The 18,825-nt window shown below is 50.7% G+C and overlaps 3 protein-coding genes across 3 annotated transcripts; 2 read left to right on the top strand and 1 right to left on the bottom strand.

The window, feature by feature from the left end:
• Positions 1–229: 229 nt before the first annotated feature.
• LOC117854792 (gibberellin 2-beta-dioxygenase 3) lies at positions 230–2,305 on the top strand. The gene is made up of 3 exons (XM_034737045.2): positions 230–777; positions 924–1,272; positions 1,566–2,305. Exons 1-3 carry the CDS (start codon positions 248–250, stop codon positions 1,806–1,808), a joined length of 1,122 nt encoding a protein of 373 aa, XP_034592936.2. The 5' UTR covers positions 230–247; the 3' UTR covers positions 1,809–2,305.
• An 8,009-nt stretch (positions 2,306–10,314) lies between these two features.
• LOC117857186 (uncharacterized) lies at positions 10,315–14,508 on the top strand. Its single transcript, XM_034739700.2, has 12 exons — positions 10,315–10,475; positions 10,588–10,725; positions 10,822–10,877; positions 11,703–11,768; positions 11,858–11,965; positions 12,276–12,342; positions 12,530–12,614; positions 12,832–12,992; positions 13,438–13,539; positions 13,633–13,855; positions 13,989–14,138; positions 14,225–14,508. The coding sequence occupies exons 1-11, from the start codon at positions 10,473–10,475 to the stop codon at positions 14,132–14,134; spliced, it is 1,155 nt and encodes a 384-aa protein (XP_034595591.1). The 5' UTR covers positions 10,315–10,472; the 3' UTR covers positions 14,135–14,138; positions 14,225–14,508.
• A 404-nt stretch (positions 14,509–14,912) lies between these two features.
• On the bottom strand, positions 14,913–18,102 carry LOC117857187 (uncharacterized). Its single transcript, XM_034739701.2, has 5 exons — positions 17,871–18,102; positions 17,614–17,736; positions 16,591–16,830; positions 15,330–15,389; positions 14,913–15,245 (listed from the first exon to the last, which is right to left on the bottom strand). The coding sequence occupies exons 1-5, from the start codon at positions 17,985–17,987 to the stop codon at positions 15,141–15,143; spliced, it is 645 nt and encodes a 214-aa protein (XP_034595592.1). The 5' UTR covers positions 17,988–18,102; the 3' UTR covers positions 14,913–15,140.
• Positions 18,103–18,825: the final 723 nt, after the last annotated feature.

Below are 18,825 nucleotides of genomic sequence, written 5' to 3' on the forward strand. Positions count from 1 at the left end.
GCGTCCGGACACGTCACGGCCCGGCCCCCGACCGCCCTGGCTCCATCGCCACCGTGCACCCGACCCGATCTACCCCCCGATGCATCCTTTTCCTCCGCCTGTCAGCTAGGCCCCGCCGGGCCATCTCGGCACGGGCGCACGGCCAGGTGCCGCGCCTTCGCACCGGGCGGGCGCCCCCGTCCCCCCTCCCCTTCTCCCCGGCTGATCTATATATACGCCCCCACGAGCCCTCCCACTTCTCCCCCACATGCACTTGCTCCAGCAACCGCATTACACACACGCACACACCACCTCGACCCCGATCTCCCCTGTTCTCGGCGTGCCTGCCCTGTTCCGAGCTGTGCTCCGACCCCCGCGCGTGCCGTACAGGCCAGAGACAGCCATGGTGGTGCTCGCCAACCCGCCTGTCGTCGACCAGATCCCGCTCCTGCGGTCCCCGGGGCCCAGGGATAGCTTCGCCGCCGTGCCGGTCGTCGACCTGTCCGGCCCCGGCGCGGCGCGGGCGATCGTCGACGCCTGCGAGCGCTTCGGGTTCTTCAAGGTCGTCAACCACGGCGTCGCCGCGGCCACCATGGACAGGGCCGAGACCGAGGCCATCAGGTTCTTCGCGCAGGCGCAGGCCGACAAGGACCGCGCCGGCCCGGCCTACCCGTTCGGGTACGGCAGCAAGCGGATCGGCCTCAATGGCGACATGGGCTGGCTCGAGTACCTCCTCCTCGCCGTCGACTCCGCGTCGCTCTCCGACGCCTGCTCCGTGCCCTCGAACGCCGCGTTCCGGTGAGTGCGAGGAGCCATCATATCATATCGGCGGCCGCGCAGGCTTGTCGCCGGTGCAGCCATTTATGTACGGGCACCGAGTTCTTGAGCCTTTCAGGCGAACATCCATTGACCGCGTGTCCTCCTGCGTGCTCTTGCTGGTACAGGGCCGCGCTGAACGAGTACATCGCGGCGGTGCGGAAGGTGGCGGTGCGCGTGCTGGAGGCGATGGCGGAGGGCCTGGGCATTGCGCCCTTGGACGCGCTGAGCGCGATGGTGACGGAGCAGGGGAGCGACCAGGTGTTCCGCGTGAACCACTACCCGCCCTGCCCCGCGCTCCAGGGCCTGGGCTGCAGCGCCACGGGTTTCGGCGAGCACACCGACCCGCAGCTCGTCTCCGTGCTCCGCTCCAACGGCACGTCCGGCCTCCAGATCGCGCTTCGCGACGGCGCGCAGTGGGTGTCCGTGCCCTCCGACCGCGACGCCTTCTTCGTCAACGTCGGCGACTCCCTGCAGGTGCGCGCGCGCTTTTGACACGTGACACCCAAATTTTCGTGTGACCCTCCCGATTTTTCGCACTCGCTTTCTACAGTAGTCCGGCTCCAGCAGGCTAGATTCTGCCGTGATGTGGATACTATTAAAATTTAGTGCCTGCTTTTGTGAACAAGTCAAACTGAGACGGCCACGCACGGAATGCCGGTCAGTCAATTCAGAGCATTAAAATAAGCCTCGGCAGGAGTAGATACAATAACGGAAGCAACACATACACCTTGATCTGCCTGACCGATTGCATGCTGATACGTGTGCAGGTGCTGACCAACGGGAGGTTCAAGAGCGTGAAGCACCGGGTGGTGACCAACAGCCTCAAGTCTAGGGTTTCCTTCATCTACTTCGGCGGGCCGCCGCTGGCGCAGCGGATTGAGCCGCTGCCGGAGCTGCTGGGGGAGGGCGAGGAGAGCCTGTACAAGGAGTTCACGTGGGGCGAGTACAAGAAGGCCGCGTACAAGACGAGGCTCGGCGACAACAGGCTGGCCCAGTTTGAGAAGAAGTAGCAGGCTAGCAGCCGCGCGCGCGCAGGGGCGGGCCGGTCAAGCACCACCTTTACAGGACAGCCAGCCAGGCAGCTAGCGCTCCAGGTACTACCGGTAGTAGCTACGCCATGGAGACGGCGAGGCAGTTACTTGCAGGTTTGGAATGATGGCAAGCTAGAAGGAGATGTGTACAGCTGGGGACCGGCCAGTAGTAGCTAATTAAGCCAGTAGGAGTAGATTTTTGTGGTGGGTGCAGGGTTTCCGCAAGGTGCTAACGACCTGTTTGGTGAGGTGGGGGCTACTTGCCTATTTCGGCATCTGCTGGATGGCCAGGACTGGTGATGAGCAGCCGCCGGTAGTTAGCGTTAACCGAAATAGCATGGAGCTAAGGGAGATCCTTCCTCCCTAGCTCGCTTTCACAATAGCTCGCTGCTTGTGCCTTGCATATATTTCTTTTTTCAGTTTTTGGACCAAGTAATGTGTGTTTTGTGGTGTAAATGGAAGGATCTGTGTGCCTATGTGGACCTCCTGTTTGCCTCTTGCTCGACCTGCAGATGCTTCCATCCACTGTGCTGCCATTCCCTGATTCCTCTCCCTATCGATCGATCCCTTTCGGTCAGTGGACTTGCTTGCGCGCTTTTTGGCCGTTTGAATGCGCCCGATGGTAATATCTCTGTTGGAATTTAATGGGCTCTTTTAAAGGACCGGCTGTCCGGCTCTCTTCTCATCCTTTATTTCTTCTCTTGACGCAACAATTGATTTCGTTGCCACGCACTAACTGCTCGCAAATGCGCGCGTATATGCCGATCCATCAGCCAGCTCTCCTGTAATATTCCGTGTGCGATAGAGTATACTCCTCTCGCGCACGAGACGGGATGGAACGCTGTCATTCGCGCACGTATAAGAAGCCGGCGGCGCCAGCGCCCTGCGTACTGCGCCGAGTTGGACGAGAACCGACGGAGGTGGGGGCCGGGGGAGGGGGAGCCGCGGCCCACGGGACAGAAACCTCTCGCGCGCGCTCGTGGGAGGGAGGGACCGCGCTGGAGCCTGGACCCGGACAGCGACGCACTGCCCGGCCGCTGGGCGCTGGCCGCTCCTGCCGCGCGCTGCGCCCCGGCCCTGGCATCTGGCAAGCCAATCGGGAACTGCGGCGACCGGGCACGCGCATGTGGCGGCTCTGGTGCCAGCCCACTCGCTGCCGCTTCTGCCGCTGGGCCGTGGTCAAAAGCGCGAGGGAAATTTTGCTAGCAGACACTGATCTTTTTTTCGGGTGGACACTACTCAAATTAGTCTTTGCTAATAGACCCTCTTCAGTTGTGAATATTTACTCTTAGACACCATAACTATTAAAATAATAATTTGCTACGATGGAGCAGAGAGAAAACATATAAAAAGTCAATTTTACCCTAGTAACATGGGGTCCACCCGTCAGTCCTCCACCTGCCTGGTGCGCATCCCGCACGCCTTAGAGTTTGCCGCAGCTAGGGCTGCTGCAGGAGCACAGCACGGCGGGTGCCGACGCCCGACGGGAGGAGCGAATCCTTCACGGCAGCCGTCACGTCCTCCGCGGCATCACCCCAGCCCTCAATCTCGTTCTCGATCTATTCTACAGGGTGGCAGCCTTGAATGGCCCATGGAAGCTTTCGTTGAATGGAACTTCAGCCGCTGGCGCTAGGTTTGGCCATTTGGGATTGGTTGTAACTTGTTGTAACGAGAGGAGAAATGCAAGAAGTGAAGAAATCATCGAATCCATCCATTTAAGTACATAAACGATCCTGACATAAATATACAAAATCCATTCATTCCTATAAGCAAGCATGCATGAACTATCCTTGATGAGGAGGAACTAGTAGTACTACTACTTCAGGCCTACCGCACCAGAAGCCGAGCACACTGCTGCAGCAGCATGGCGAGTGCACGACGCGGCACTTCCGCTGCACGCGGCTTCACGCTATGTCGCTATGTTGCAGCAGCCAGCAGAGGATTGCGGAGGAGGCTGCGTCCGACGGACCCGGCGCGGCGCGCATCAGGGTGGGTGGCATGCGGTCCGCAGTCCGCTAGGGATATTAGCAAGGTCAGTTTGGTCATTTTTACTCTCTCTCTCCCCTCTACTACAAAAAAATATTATTATATTAGACATAATGTCTAATAGCAAATAACCATATAACTGAAGAGTATCCTCTGGCAAAGATGAATTTGAGTAGTGTTCATCAGCAGAGAGCAACATTGAATGGTGTCCAGAAGCAAAATTACCCACCCAAAGCGCGAACGCGACGCAGCTTTCAATTCAGCAACGTACTTACGCGCCGGTGCTCCACGTCGTGGTGGCACGCGGCACGATCCTGCCACCGGTACCCAGTGGAGTATGTGCGCGTGCAGGGAGGGTGCAGCGCGCGGCAGCCATAAAACACGTCCGACCTAGAGATGGAGAGATAAGATTAGTAGCCTAGGGTGCTCATGGGGGCGTCCTCTGTTGCAATGGCAAGCGGCGCTGGCAAGTGTTCCGCGCGTAGGCGAGCGAGATCCGCCGGCCGGGGCAGGGCGGGGACCCCCCGTGCCCTTTCGGAGCTTCTGGATTCGGAGGGGCCATGGGGACCTTATTGCAGCTGACCTGGTTCTACCTAGCTGCTTGCTATAGGAGCACGACCGGGCCGGGGCTACGGGAGTAGGGGACCTGTGACATGCTGGTCTTATTATATCCACGATCAATGAGCTACTGTAGCCATACCCTTTCCAGCAAAGAGACGGGCAGCATTTTTGGATATAAGGAGCAGTATGCCGTCGCCCGTCGCTTTTGGTGATGTAGCCAAGCTGAAGTTTCTGCTCCGTTCCTGGCGATTTTTGAAACCGATCGGATGTCGTCAGGGCGAACTGTGTCCATGCACACCTCCCCGCTCGTGTCCCGTGGACTAACCAGAAGAAATAACCAGCTCGGAGGACCGCCACTGGACATGGCATTGACCATTGAGCCCCGATCGAACTGCACGCAGCGCGGGGCATGCTCAGCGCAAGAATGTGCCGGATCGATCCAGCGCTTACGGATTAGCCCCACCTGCTATAGTGCTATTGGCCTATTGCTACGCAACCGTGATCGATGGATCTGTTTCGCTCATGCAGTTTCACCTTTTGTGTTCGACCGTACGTTCTCCGAGCTTCATACATTCTCGGTCGAGCGCTTTCATCATGATTCACGAGTCAGTGCCGCGCATGATGCTTTGCACACGACGACGTGCCTGGGCTGGCATCCAAATCCAGATAACCCACCTGAATCAGCAGCGATCCATCGATGATGCATCATGCATTGATGCATTGCATGCATTAACCTCTGTTCCGCCCGCCCCCCCCCCCCCCCCCCCCCCCCCCCCCCCCCCCCCCCCGGAGAGGATAACGTTCATGCCAGGTTCCAGCACACCACACACATGCGCGACCTCGTTCGTGCGGGTGCGGGCACTGTGCTACTGTTGCTGCTGCTCCTGTACTCGTGTCAGTTCGGTTCCCGGATGGGCCCGGGCCACCCCCGCAGGAATAGGTTGCAACTTGGGCCCTTCGTGCATCGTGCTATGCGGGAGTTTGTGAAATCCAGCAAGGATCGGGCCTCCAGCATCGCACCAGAACTGAGTTGTGAAATCCAGCAAGGATCGGGCCAGCCCTTTTTGGACGAGGGGCCGCCACTGGGCCAGGCGCCCAGGCCTTGTTCCTCCCCCCTGGCCTGGCCTCAACAACAAATCTGGGACTGCTGAAACGGCAAGGGGACAGTTTCCTTTGTCATACTCATACCATCTCAACCTCCTCCGTCTAGATTAAGCTCATGCACCCCGTAATCAGGTTCATGCATCCTAATAAAGCTCGTAATCACGAAGCGCGTCTTGGCAGTGCTGCCAGACGGTTGCCTTGTCAGCTGGGGTCTGGTTTGCATCGAACTGGGCGCGGTTGGGGACTCTGTTCAAAGTTCAATTATCATCTGATAATCGTCTTGGGGGAAATGATGCAGGTGCATGCATTCTCTGAACTCTGAAGCAGTGACGAAGCCTGCCGCTGCAGCAGTGAGCAATGTTGCAGGCCTGCAGCCCATACATCGATCAAGATCCGAGCAGAGAATATCTGGTCAGGGGGTGTTTGGAGACAAAAGTTTAATCCATGTTACATCAAATGTTTAATATTAATTAAAAATATTAAATATAAATTAATTATAAAACTAATTGTATAAATGGAAGCTAATTCGCGTGACGAATCTATTGAGCCTAATTAGTCCATGATTTGATCATGATAATACAGTAAATATGTGCTAATCATGGATTAATTAGGCTTAATATATTCATCTCACGGATTAGCCTTCATTTATTCAATTGGTTTTGTAATTAATCTATATTTAATACTTCTAATTAGCATCTAAACATTCGATGTGACAAGATTAAACTTTAGGCCCTGTTTGGAAGGGGTGTTAAAGTTTAGCACCCCACTTTTAGCCCCATTTTAGCACTTGTGGTGCCAAACAGGTGTGCTAAAGGTAGGGTGCTCCTCCTTTCCTCCAAGGGGGGTGCTAAAGGCTGCTAAAGGAACTAAAAGTGGTCCCGGTCCCATTTTTCCCTGGTTGCCTCCCTCCCCCGCACTCCCTCTCTCTCCTCCCTACCACACCCCCGCCGCCTTCGCCCGGCCCCTCCGCCGGCCCCGCCGCCTTTGCCCGACCCCGCCGCCTTTGCCCAGCCCCTCCGCTGGCCACGCCGCCTGCGCCCGGCCCCGCCGCCTCCGCACCCAGCCGCAAATCCCCACCCTTCCATCCCTCCGTCCCCACTCCTGTGCCGCCACCTCGCGCTCTCTGGCATCCCCCGCAGCGGTTCCGTCGGCGGGGAAGAGGGAGGCGACAGCGGGGCCAAGCCGCGCGAGGAGGTCGTGGAAGCGGGGCGGCGGCAGGGATTCGGGCAGGCGGAAGGCGGCGCGCGGCGGGTGAAGGCGGCATGGAGGAGCGGGAGGGCGAGCGCGGCAGAGGTGAGGGTCTCCTGCTCCCGCTGCTCGTGCACCTCCGGGGAGGGGTTGACGGGAGGTCGCGGGGTCCGCCTCCAACAAGTGCCCCGCCGTGTTGGTTTTGGTTGAGATCTCAGGCTTGATCCGCGCTAGGCACCGCAACGAGGAGCTCCAGTGTTGATAGCGAGCGGAGGCAAGGGCCGGCAGTCCGGCAGCCAGGGAGCGGCGGCCGACGCGGACCGGACGCAGCAGGGAAGGCGGCGGTGGAGTGGCGGCCCTCGCGTGTCTGGCTCTGGAGATTTGTGCGGCAAGAACGGGAGAGGAAGAACAGGAGAGGAGGAGAAAGAGAATTGGAGAGGAGAGAGAGCAGTGCAGTTGAATGGAGGGGTAAATATGTCTTTTGCAAACCAATGTGCTAAAGTTTAGCACTGTATCCAAACACCATTAAAGGCTAAATTTTAGCACTCAATTTGAGAGGGCTAAATTTTAACCATGAACTAAACTTTAGCACTTGGTTTCCAAACAGAACCTTAATCCCCGGTACAAACACCCCTTAATTATTCTGCGAGGGATGCAGACCTGCTGCCCAGGGGAAGCCAACGAACGTGGCAACGTGCGCAATAGATTAATAGATTATGGCTGCACCGATCGATCCTGGGGGGGAGGGGCGAGCGAGTCACGTGGAATCTTTGGTGATCTTCCCTGCCCAGCTATGGAATAGAAAAGGGATGATAAAGTAGTTCACTCCAATTAGGCATTCGTAACCAGGGTCCTTCAGCTTGTTTGCAAATGTAGTGAAGCACTTAAATGTGTCTAAAAAGCTGTAGTGGAACTAGACAAGCTGGTGTTTACCCAAACGAAACTGCTTAATTTGTTTTTTGAACGAAAGTGGCAGGCTTAAGAAGAAGAAAAGTTCAAATTTACGCAAGGCACTCATGCCTCGGCAGTACACAGGGACACATCTCACACGACCCAACAGAAACTGACACAGGCAGGCAGAAAAAACTCAAAGAAAAAACTTGAGGACCGAGGTGTACGTAGTCCCTTCTGTATTCTCCAAACAATCGTTTATTCTCTCTCCCACCTGCTGGGCTGTGAGGTGCTCATTTTTTTCATAACTACTTCTGGTTGCTTAAGGCTATCCGCACCGCTAGATTGCAAAGGAAACGCAACTGTAAATTTGGAGGTGAGACCCCCGCAGCGCAACCCTCTATCGCACCCTCTACAGTTCCGTTTGCTACAGCAAACCTCCAAACTCGGAGGTGGAGAGAGGAACGCTATCCTCAACCATTGCGGCGCGAAGCAACCGTCACGGCCGGATCCGTGCGCTGGAGGCGGGGAGGAGGGAGCCGTGGCCGCCAACGGGGAGGAGGCACTAGCGCAGGCGGGAGGAGGCCACGGCCCTTTGGCGCAGATGAGGCCGAAGCACGGAGAGGAGGTCAACGACGCGCTCCTCTGCTCCCCCGACCACGGCGGCGACGGTGACGACTCCGGCGAGGAGGAGGATGGAGGAAGGGAGGGGTAGAGAGAGCTCGCCGCTGGCCACCGGGACCCTGCAGCAATGGCGAGCCCCGACGGCCGGACCAGATCCCGCCGCCGGCTGGGAAGCAGGGAGGGAGGCTGCGTCCTCGCGCCGCACCGTGGAGGCCGGGCCCCCGCGCCGTGCTCCTCTCGTGTCGGGGAGGAGTGACGGCTGTTGGTGGGGAAGGAGACGTCGGCGAGAGGGAGGAGCTTCGGCCGCCGCCAGCCTCGACCCTGCTGCCGGCCGGGAAGGGAGAAGGGGGGGAGGAGAGAGGGATGGGAGGGAGCGGGTGGTTTGAAGAAGAGGATAGAGACGCTCGACAACACGTTTTATGTTTTACCGATCGGTAAAACCCAATTTAACAGGTAGGCCATGCTCATTTACCGGTTCCTTTAGGAGTACAGCGGTGCGGTTAGCCTAAGAACCCAAACTAAACTAGACGGTGCATGCAAATTCAGGAGCGACCTCTCTGAGACGATGAGTGCGGGGCAAGGGCAAGACCTCTACTTCAGGTTGCTTAAGAACCCAAACCTGCTGCTTGATTGCGCATGGTTAACTGACGCTTGTTGCCATTGCCATTATTGCGCTTGATTGCGGCACCATGCACCATCACTGTACAAGAGTACAAGTAGAGGTGAGCCTGAGCCATCACGTGCAACCGCCAACCGAACAAGAACAGCTGCATTCGTTAGCTGGCAAGATGCCATTCACCTTGACTGGGCTAGGCTCATCGTCATAGCCTCAGATCTCCTTCCATCTGGTGAAATTTCATAGGAATATCATAGTCTCTGTGTTTCTTTTTTTTTTAAAAAAAGATATCATAGTCTTCTTCAGAGAAGCGTCTATGCCGAACGCCGTGCATCGCCACAACCCACGTACCCCTACGGCAATTCACGAGCGCGAGCCCTCGGATGAGTTCACGCCGCTGCTTCGCTTGATCTCGTATGGCGAGGAGAGGAGACCTTCCAGCGGCTGACAGTCCGAACGAGCCCCTGGTTTTCGGCATGCGAATGGGCAAATGATGCGTTTCCAGGCTTCCAGCCGGCATGCGAAGTGAGCAAGTACTGGCAGGTCGCCGTCCGAGAACTCGATCGGCGATGGAACAGGCGAACAGCCACAGGTCCAGAACAATTAAAGCCCAGCCGTGCATTCAGTCACACATAATAGTGCAAATGGTGGGTTTCGCCGGACTTTGCACTTGCACAATGCACACGGCGTCGATGGCGGCTGATTTCCGCTCAGCTCATCGAGCCAAAGGCCCTAAGGCCATCCGTAGTAGTGATCCGGCTCGTGTCAGAGAGATTTGTGGGGAAATGAGGTGGAAGGAAACTCTGGAACTGGCCGCTAGGTGGTCCATGGAATTCTGGACTTGAGGTTGAGGAGTTCAATAGGTTCCTGAAGCTGGAGGATGAAGATGGGTCCATGATTTGTTTCGTGGAACTGAGCAATTGTTGAATCTGTCTGTTTGTTTTTTGGTGAGATGTTGTATCTGTTTGTGTAGGCGTGTAGAAATTTTGAAGTGAAGCTGATGGATATATAGACCATGTGAAACAACGGCTAGGTGGCAACGGTAAATGAGTTGTAACGGTTAAAAAGTGGTTGGCCATTTACTGTAAAGGTATATTATTTTATTTTCCACGCACCGGCTCATTTTCTTGAGCCGATTCATTCAACTGTGGAAAATTGGTGGCAATGAGCCGATTCATTCTCTGCCAGGGGTGCCTATGCACCGCTTTGAAAAGGCCACTACAGAAGCCCTGAGCAGTTAAACCCGCCGCCAGATCACGGTGCATTTCTCCAGCGTCCACGGATCAAAACGGCTCGAAGGCTGCGACCTGGCCGAAGTTTTTTTTCCCTGGTGAAGCGACCTGGCCGAAGTTTGTTTGCTTGGTTGGTTGGTGACGAAGCGGGGGAATTTTGAATAGTTCCCATGTGCGTATGCCGGCGCACGGTGGAGGACTGGAGGTGAAGGAGATGGCCGGATCTGATCGGATCCCCTCCTCCTCGTTGGCATCTCGACAAAGCTCGGCGGGTCCCACCCTCCGATCCCGGCCCGGTACTAGTTCCCGTGCCCTCCCTCCCGAGTCTCCGGGGAGGACCGGGCGAGAGTACACCCCCTCGTCGACTCCGCTCGTTCTCGCTCGCTCTGTCCCCCACGGCCCCAGAGACAGGCAGCCGCCGAAGCACGCCGCCGCTGAGCAATGGCAAGTGCCAGGCTGCCAGCAAGGATTCCCCGCTTCCCGGCAGCCGTCTTCTCTCGCTTCCCTCCTTCTCCGCGCGGTCAGCTGACTCCCTTCTGCCAATTCGTCTTCCCAGGATTTCAAGGGGTTCTGGGAGTCCAGATTCGGGGGCAAGAAGGAGCCGGAACAGAACGGGAGCGCTAACGGGGACGCCAACGGGGCCGCCCCAAAGAGGACCGCCGATTTGGCGGTCTACGAGCAGTTCGAGCAGCAGGTGCGTACTTTGTTGTGATCCACTTTCGTGTCCCGATGCATGCATGTGCTGTTCGCTGGTTCTGGTGCATTGATCCCCGATACGACCTCATTTCAGGCCAGGCAGACACAGGTCCGAGCTGCTGCGATCCGCGATGGGAACGCTGATGTGATGTGAGCACTCTGGATTGCCTTGCCTTACCACTTTCGGTGCTGCGATCTTCAAGCATTGCTTCTCTGATGCTGCATGTGATGCGGGGTTGCTAAAACAGATCTTGAGCCGTAGGTTTGGCCGTTTGGGCAATAGCTGTAGCTTCTTGGGAAAGAGTGGGGGTTTGGACTTAGTGAGTGCACTGATTTCTTCGGAATGTTTCTGCTGGGAACAAGCAGAGCGATATATCTGCGATTTAGTTGACCACCTGATATAGATAGCCAGTGGGGTGCCGACTCAATCCAATTTTGGCTGGTTTGCTGAATGCATGAATGCACAGCCTCTTTAATACTGTAGCATCATGTGACAAACATAGTTCAAACGGGAATCAAAATTGTGGTCCCTTGCCCAGTTGCCTTACTGCTTCGCAATTCCACACTCCATGCTGTCCGAATTGACCTGTAGAACATGCACTTATCTGGTGACGTATAGCAGATTTTCAAGAACCTTTTCAATTTAACTGGGAAGGGGATAGTTTCCAGCAGGAGTTTTGTGCTGAAATGTATTAGCTAATGACCAATTTAATTCGTTCCTATTACGTTGATGCTGAAATGTATTAGCCAAGGGAATAATTCGAAAGGATAGAATTATGATGATGCTTAGTAAGCAGAACTAGCCAATATGGAACTATGGAAGTGCTAAGTTTCTACTTTCTGAAGTTTTATTCAATTGATCATGTGGTATTTCAATATTGTTATGTCTGAAATGATGCTTTCTCACGGATATCTTTGAATTGCTTTGAAACACATCTTATTGAACAATCACACTTTTAGAGGTGACTTTTGCAGCCAGAAGCCCCTTCTGCCTCCATTTGAGTCAGCTGAAATGCGTAATCTCGCGGAGACATTATTGAGGTAATCAAACTTTGCATTGGCTTCAAGAGTCAGGGAAGGCGTCGTTTAGCTGCTGAAACATTTTATCCCGTCATTTGACCTTCTTTCAGGGATATTATTCGTGGGAGTCCAGATGTGAAATGGGAGAGCATCAAAGGACTAGAGAATGCAAAACGCCTTCTAAAAGAGGCAGTTGTCATGCCCATAAAGTACCCAAAGTAAGTTTGCTATTTCACTGAAAGAAAAATATTTTCTAAAGGGTAATATTAATCTCTCATGATAATTTTTACAATTGTTCACCCATTACTGCTGGGAAGAAGTGGTGAAGTTAAATATGCCATTCTTGCCTTCTTTTGTATAAAACAATGGTCTTCTAATTTTTAAATATGAATCAAATTTAGCGAAGAATATTTATAACATGCTGTATTGAATATTTTGGATAATAGGGATACAATGCAAATGCATATGAATGAGCACCAATCTTTCTTTCTGTTTTCACTATACATTTACTGTCTGTCTTATTTTCAGATACTTCACTGGTCTCCTTTCTCCATGGAAAGGCATCTTACTTTTTGGCCCCCCGGGGACAGGAAAGGTTTGTACATGAATACCTGTTTAATACGATAACCATGTAAATTTCTTTTCCTTTTCATCTATAGTGATAGTTCTGTGGTTTAGAGTTTCACTGTTTGTTGATCAATTGGTATATATTATCATGCACTTATGCTATTGTAGTGTTGCTACAAAGGCCTCACAAATTTAACGGAATCCTGTTTTTGTAGACAATGTTGGCAAAAGCAGTCGCTACTGAGTGCAAAACCACCTTCTTCAACATTTCAGCATCATCAATTGTCAGCAAATGGCGTGGTATTGTTTCTTGACACCACCCCAGACCCCAACTCCCGATTCTACCTTTTCTTCCCCCTCGTTTCTTCACATTCTCGTTTCTTTCTTTGACCTACATAATTCAACTTTCAGCTCTAAGTTGAGAGCACGGAACTTATGTGTTGTTGCAATGCAATTATTTAATGTTAACAGGCTTTGTTTTGTGAGGGAAAATCTAATGTATTTTATGCAAGTGCAGGAGATTCAGAGAAGCTTGTCAAAGTTCTGTTTGAGCTTGCTAGGCATCATGCACCATCCACAATATTTCTTGATGAAATAGATGCCATTATTAGCCAGCGTGGTGAAGCTCGTAGTGAGCACGAAGCTAGTCGTCGCTTGAAGACTGAACTACTTATTCAGGTTTCTGCTTGTTGTTGGATAATTGCTTAGCTCTTGTTTCACTCTTCCTTTTGCTGAAAGTCAATGGAGCAGGTAAGCTCCTTGGCCAATAGTGGCCACTGCCAGCCGTATATGGCAGCAGTGCCATGAGTAGAAGGGCAGTATAGTACTAGTAGTTGGTAGTTTCACTCATACCATCGTGTACTCTAGTTTGACTTTGTGCTCTATAAAGAGTAGATGAGCAGCTGCAGCTCAAATCAGTTCAGCAGCACCAATTGAACCTGTGCAAAGTGTTTGTGCGTGTGTGTGCTGTTCTCTCATCCCCTTCTTCTACCTCCAGATAGAGTGTGCGTGCGTGCTGTGTTTCTTATTTGATGTCTTCCTGGCTTGAAATTGTGCCATCAAACAGTCCTCCAGATTTAAATGTAACATTTATTTATATGTCAATGCCAATGTCTAATTGCAGATGGATGGTTTGACAAAGACAAACGACTTGGTATTTGTCCTTGCAGCTACAAATTTACCATGGGAATTGGATGCTGCTATGCTGCGCCGGCTTGAGAAGCGGGTGTGTCTACTGTCTAGTAGCGCATTTACATTGTCGTGTAAAGCTGTTGACAAATGGATTGATCTCACCTCTGTTTCTGTCTTTCTTCATCAGATTCTTGTACCGCTTCCTGAAGCCGAAGCAAGACAAGCAATGTTTGAGGAACTTCTGCCAGAAACTACCTCAAAGCTAGAGGTCGCGTACGACGTACTAGTTGAAAAGACTGAAGGTTACTCTGGTTCAGATATTCGGCTTGTGTGCAAAGAAGCTGTCATGCAACCACTGAGACGTCTCATGTCCGTTCTTGAAGCCAGCAATGAGTTAGTGCCAGAGGAAGGTTAGTTTTGGTTCTTTTGTCATTTTTACTGCAATTTACCCCACATTGGCTAATAACCCAAATATATATTCTTGAGTTCCTCCTATTATCATCAACATATCTCATATTTCTGTGGTTCTTTCTTGATGTGCAGAACTGCCTGAGGTTGGTCCTCTGAAGCCTGAAGATATCGAACTTGCTTTAAGGAACACTAGGCCATCAGCTCATCTCCATGCACATCGCTACGACAAGTTCAACCAGGACTATGGAAGCCAGGTTCTTTGCTCAGAGCAAGCTTGATCAGGTTTGCACGAAATTTGCCCAACCCAAACGTCCGCTAAACAAAAATTACGATTCCCTTTTCCTTTCTGAAAGCGTGATCTCCTACAGGTTGCCATGGAACTGGAAGGGAGCTATTCTGCCCATGGACATGATGGACACCAGTTTGTTTGCGTGTTGATGGGGTCCCATTGTATCAAAATGGTTGCATTAGTAACTAGCCTCCTCAGTAGATTGCAATTTGCCCAACATTGGCTGAATTGTGAAGTTGCTGGCAGCGCTCATATCTTTGTGGGGGACATTTTTGCCAGGCTGAGATCTTTCGCGAAACCTTACAGCAAAAAATTGATTCATTGTTTAATCACATGTCGAAATAAATGTTTGGTGCCGCAGAAGAGTACTGTCTGGTTATATTGAACTGAATGCGAGCAGGTCCAAGTTTTGTGCTTATTGTTAATGCAAGTGTCCAGCTCGTTTAAGCAAGATTTAAGATACTTTGATACCCATACGCGATGTTTGGAAGTGGTCAGGTGGAAGATATCCCCTGACGACCTGACGCAATTTTTAGTTTTCAACAAGTCCCAAGGGGCCGCTGTGTGTCCTCGGCGGCCCTGCACGTTTGCCCGGTGCCGGATATTTGCATCTCGCCGCTCGCTAGAGCACGAGTTATTGCACGGCGTGCACAGGCAACACCAGACCAGTGAAGCGAGGCGCCGAGCACACGGCGGTTTGCCGGGTGGAAGGGCCCTGACGTCTGATGAGGCACACGACTGAAAGGCAAGCGGAATGATGACCATCATTTCACAAATACGGCACACATAATCATAAAACTTCTCAGAGCTTCACACAATCTTTTCTCCGTTGACAAGGGGGAGATTCAAATATGCATATGTCATGTCCACCTTTAGAAATAAGACAATCCAGCACTAGCACACCTACAACACACTGTTAACGCTCTGTTTCAACCATCCCAAAACACTGCAGGGCTAGCGCAGCAGACAGAAGTCCATCGACCCATTATACCAGCTCAATGTAATCCACTTAATGAATCAGTCGTTTTCCCAGATCTGGCGTCGGTCCAAGCCTTGGCTATTGTGCGCTTCATATCCTCGTCGCCTTCCTCATACATGTTCTGCACACGAGAATGCATATAACAAGTCACAGAATGATCACAAAAACTTCTTGATCTAAGCCATGAGAGGGGGGAAACACTTACCTTCATTAAGTCCATAATTCCAGACATTGGGTCCTTCTCCTTGTCCATGCTTGGCTTGAACTGTCAACAAAAACAGAAGTTTAGTCAGTAAACTAACTCAAGTGTCATGTGACCAGCCTAGCAGTATTCAGACAGGTGCTATGACAAACTAATCTGTCTATGTTTTAGGATTTGCACATGTTGTTACCCAGTTCACACATTGAACCAACAGAAGTGAGCAAAAGCACCAGTTATTTTTTTGCTAGTAGCAGAGAAAAGAGAAAGAACAACTTTGACCGTGTGGAAAACAGAAAAGGAACTTTTAAGAGGCCAGACAACAAAGGAAACATGGTACAAGTGCATCTCAAATGAAAATGTCACAACTGTTGGGAATGGTGCAAATTAAAAAAGAAAAACATTCCTTAAAGTCTTCAAGGAAGGAAAAACTTTTCACAGCTCTATGTAGGGTTATGTTCCACAAATTTCATCTTTTTATCTTTAAAACATATCAAATTGAAACTTACGAATTTACATTAACACAGAACATAACCTTACCTAGAGCTATAAAAAGCAATGTACAAAATAGCGGGCTATAGCGAGGCTATAGCGGCGCTATAGCGTTTGATGCTAACTGCCGCTACAACACTGTTGTACTAATTAGCGGGCTATAGCGGCGCTATAGCGGTTGAGCACAGCTCTACGCTAAATCTCATAGCCCGCTATTTTGTACATTGATAAAAAGTTTCAATTTTTTTAAAAGGTTCTAACTATGTTTTTCGCCCCAAAATTTGAGCTATTTTCACCAAAGTTGCAAGCAAAGAGAATACTGAAATAGAAGAAGACAGCACAGTGATCCAATAATGACGGTAAATTGAACTTTAACAGGTAGTCAATCAAGATCACACAAAAACACTCAAAAGTTTATCATTCCCTTATGATAAATAAGGGCAGTGAGCTCTTGATAACTTAATCCACTGACAAGTTAGAGCAATCAGTCAGCAGTTTTTTTTCTCTAAGTTCCTCAAAGAGAACAGGATACTCAATTCAGGAATGGAAGAAAGCACAGTTGAATGAATCGACTGGACTACCCATCCATTGATTCCCATTAGGCATTTGCTAATGTCTAACTACGAAATTTCAGTTTCCTATAGACAAAATCAATAAAAAAAGTAGTGTCCTACGTACCATTTTTCAGTCATTCAGGGAAATACAATATCAGACAGATTAAATATGGAACTGGAATATCACAAAGAAGATTAAATTAGCACAACACAGTCAGTACCTTGTCTTCCTTGAAATACAGGTCTAACCAGTTGCCTTTAGAAGCTTTGCAAAGGGTAACAACAACCTTTGTAGGCTTCACCACAACCTTACATTTCTCAGGAACAATTTCCTTGTTCAGCTTTGGTATGGCACACCGATAATTTTTGCCTTTAACATCATGAAACTTTATATCCACTGACATTGGCTTAAAAACAGTCTCCACCTTCTCTTGCTCGACTCCCTCCAGGAATACATAAATCTGATGATGGGTGCAATCAAGAGCAAAAACATGATCAAACAACAGACGTGACATCTAAGATGTACATTGGTTTAGCGATTCAAGTAGTTGACCGAAACTATGCACGAACTGTACGTCATTAATCAATCTGAAGAAATCATTGAATTGATATGAATATATCGAGTACCATATGAATTCAGCATAAATGCATAATCATCATGATGCATAAGTAATATTATAAGGTACTCCATCCATTTCAAATTGTATTTCATTTTGGCTTTTCTAAGTTCATAGCTGTTGATATGCATCTAGATATACGTTATGTCTAGATTACATGTTAAAAAATACATATCTAGAAAAGCCAAAGCGATCTACAATTTGAAATGAAGGGAGTAGTAGCTTCATGATCATGACAACTGTGATGTGGCTGAGGTCACCAGTATTTTTTCACACACATAAGTCAAGACTACTGGAGACATACTAGAAGATGAGCATAATTTGCTTTCTTAAGAAGTCAAAAATCTTTTTTTCTATCGACAATAGTTTCTGCTACAGATTACAGATAAAATGAATAATAGACCATATTATACGGATATACAATCAGGTACGCTGAAATAGACAGGTAGGCAGTTTATCATCGTCACATTGTTCCACTATCGTTTGCACCTAACGCACAGTGGAGATTAGAAAATTTAAAGAACTTAATTTCCCTGATTGACTAATGACCTGGGAAACTAGACGAATCGGTTAAAAAAATGAAATGCTGGATTATACAATCAGGCTGTGTACTCGTAAACAACATACCCTGATCTTCTCGTTGTCCTGATCCCAGCTGAACGACCCCAACGTGACGTAGTTCAAACCAGGACGCGCAGGCGCAGAAAGCGCCGCCTGCGGCTCAGGCGCTGGTGCAGTTGCCTTCGCTAACTGTCATCGCACATCACAATCAGACATCGCAAATCGAGAACGACAGAATCGAATCGGAATCCACCGAGGCGCCGAATGGGATCGGCGGGGAGACCGAGAAAATGAAAAGAAAATTGGAAAGGAAAAGATGCAACCTTGGCTTCAACGATGCGGATCTCGTTGGCGAGGAGGGACTGGACGCGGGGGCGTTTGGCTAGGCCTTCCAGCTGCCTCAGCTCGTCCAGCTCCAGCCGCAGCTCCTCCGCCGACATCTCCGGAGCGCTCTCGGTTCTTCCGGGCGTTCTCGCTGCCTCCCGTCTCTTCGGTGCGGTGTGGTCTATGGGCAGATGGTGGAGACGGTTGCTTGTTTCTGCCGGCTTATGAAGGGTTTGTGCGGGTTTTGGAAGCAGGCAGAAGGTTCTAGAGGGGTGGTGGGGAGCCAAGACGACGATTTTGCGGCAAAGAAATGGGCCGAAACCGGGAGTTTTGGGCCTTCGCTGAGGCGCAGTCTCCGGCCTGAGTTTCCCGTGATGGGCCGCCAAAAAAGGCCACCGCTAACGTGGGATGAGAATCATTTCGCAGCCTCGCACAGTTCTCTCTCTCAAAAAAAGAAAAAGAAAAACACTAGAGTGATGAGAGAGAGATATTCCGGTGTTTTTGCTATGTCCGCCGCTGATATCCATACCTCTCCTCGAATTTGCACCCACTGTTTGAGTATGGATAGAAAGTTGTATAGCCATTTTGGTAGAATATAGGGAGGATATAATTAATCAATTAGGTATGTATATATATATATATATATGTAGTACAAAATTAATTATTCATTGGATATGGGTGGGATTAGGAGGGTAAGGAGTGGATAATAATTATTTGAATTTGACCTAGATTTTACTCCGGAAAAAAGAATCCTTTCTACTGGATCGTGTCAAACAGAATTACTGCATGTCCCGACCGGCGACCGGCGTGAAGCGTGTCATCAAAAGCCATGCGTGCTTATCCGCACTCGCAGCCACACCCACGCTTCGCTGCACAGACAGACAATTTTGCTCTGACACTCGATGCTACTTGCATTCGCTGTATCGTGGTCACCGCGCCGAGCCCTAAATGCTG

The sequence above is a fragment of the Setaria viridis genome, chromosome 5 (genome assembly GCF_005286985.2).
Source record: "Setaria viridis chromosome 5, Setaria_viridis_v4.0, whole genome shotgun sequence".
In the NCBI taxonomy this organism is placed as follows: Eukaryota; Viridiplantae; Streptophyta; class Magnoliopsida; order Poales; family Poaceae; genus Setaria; species Setaria viridis.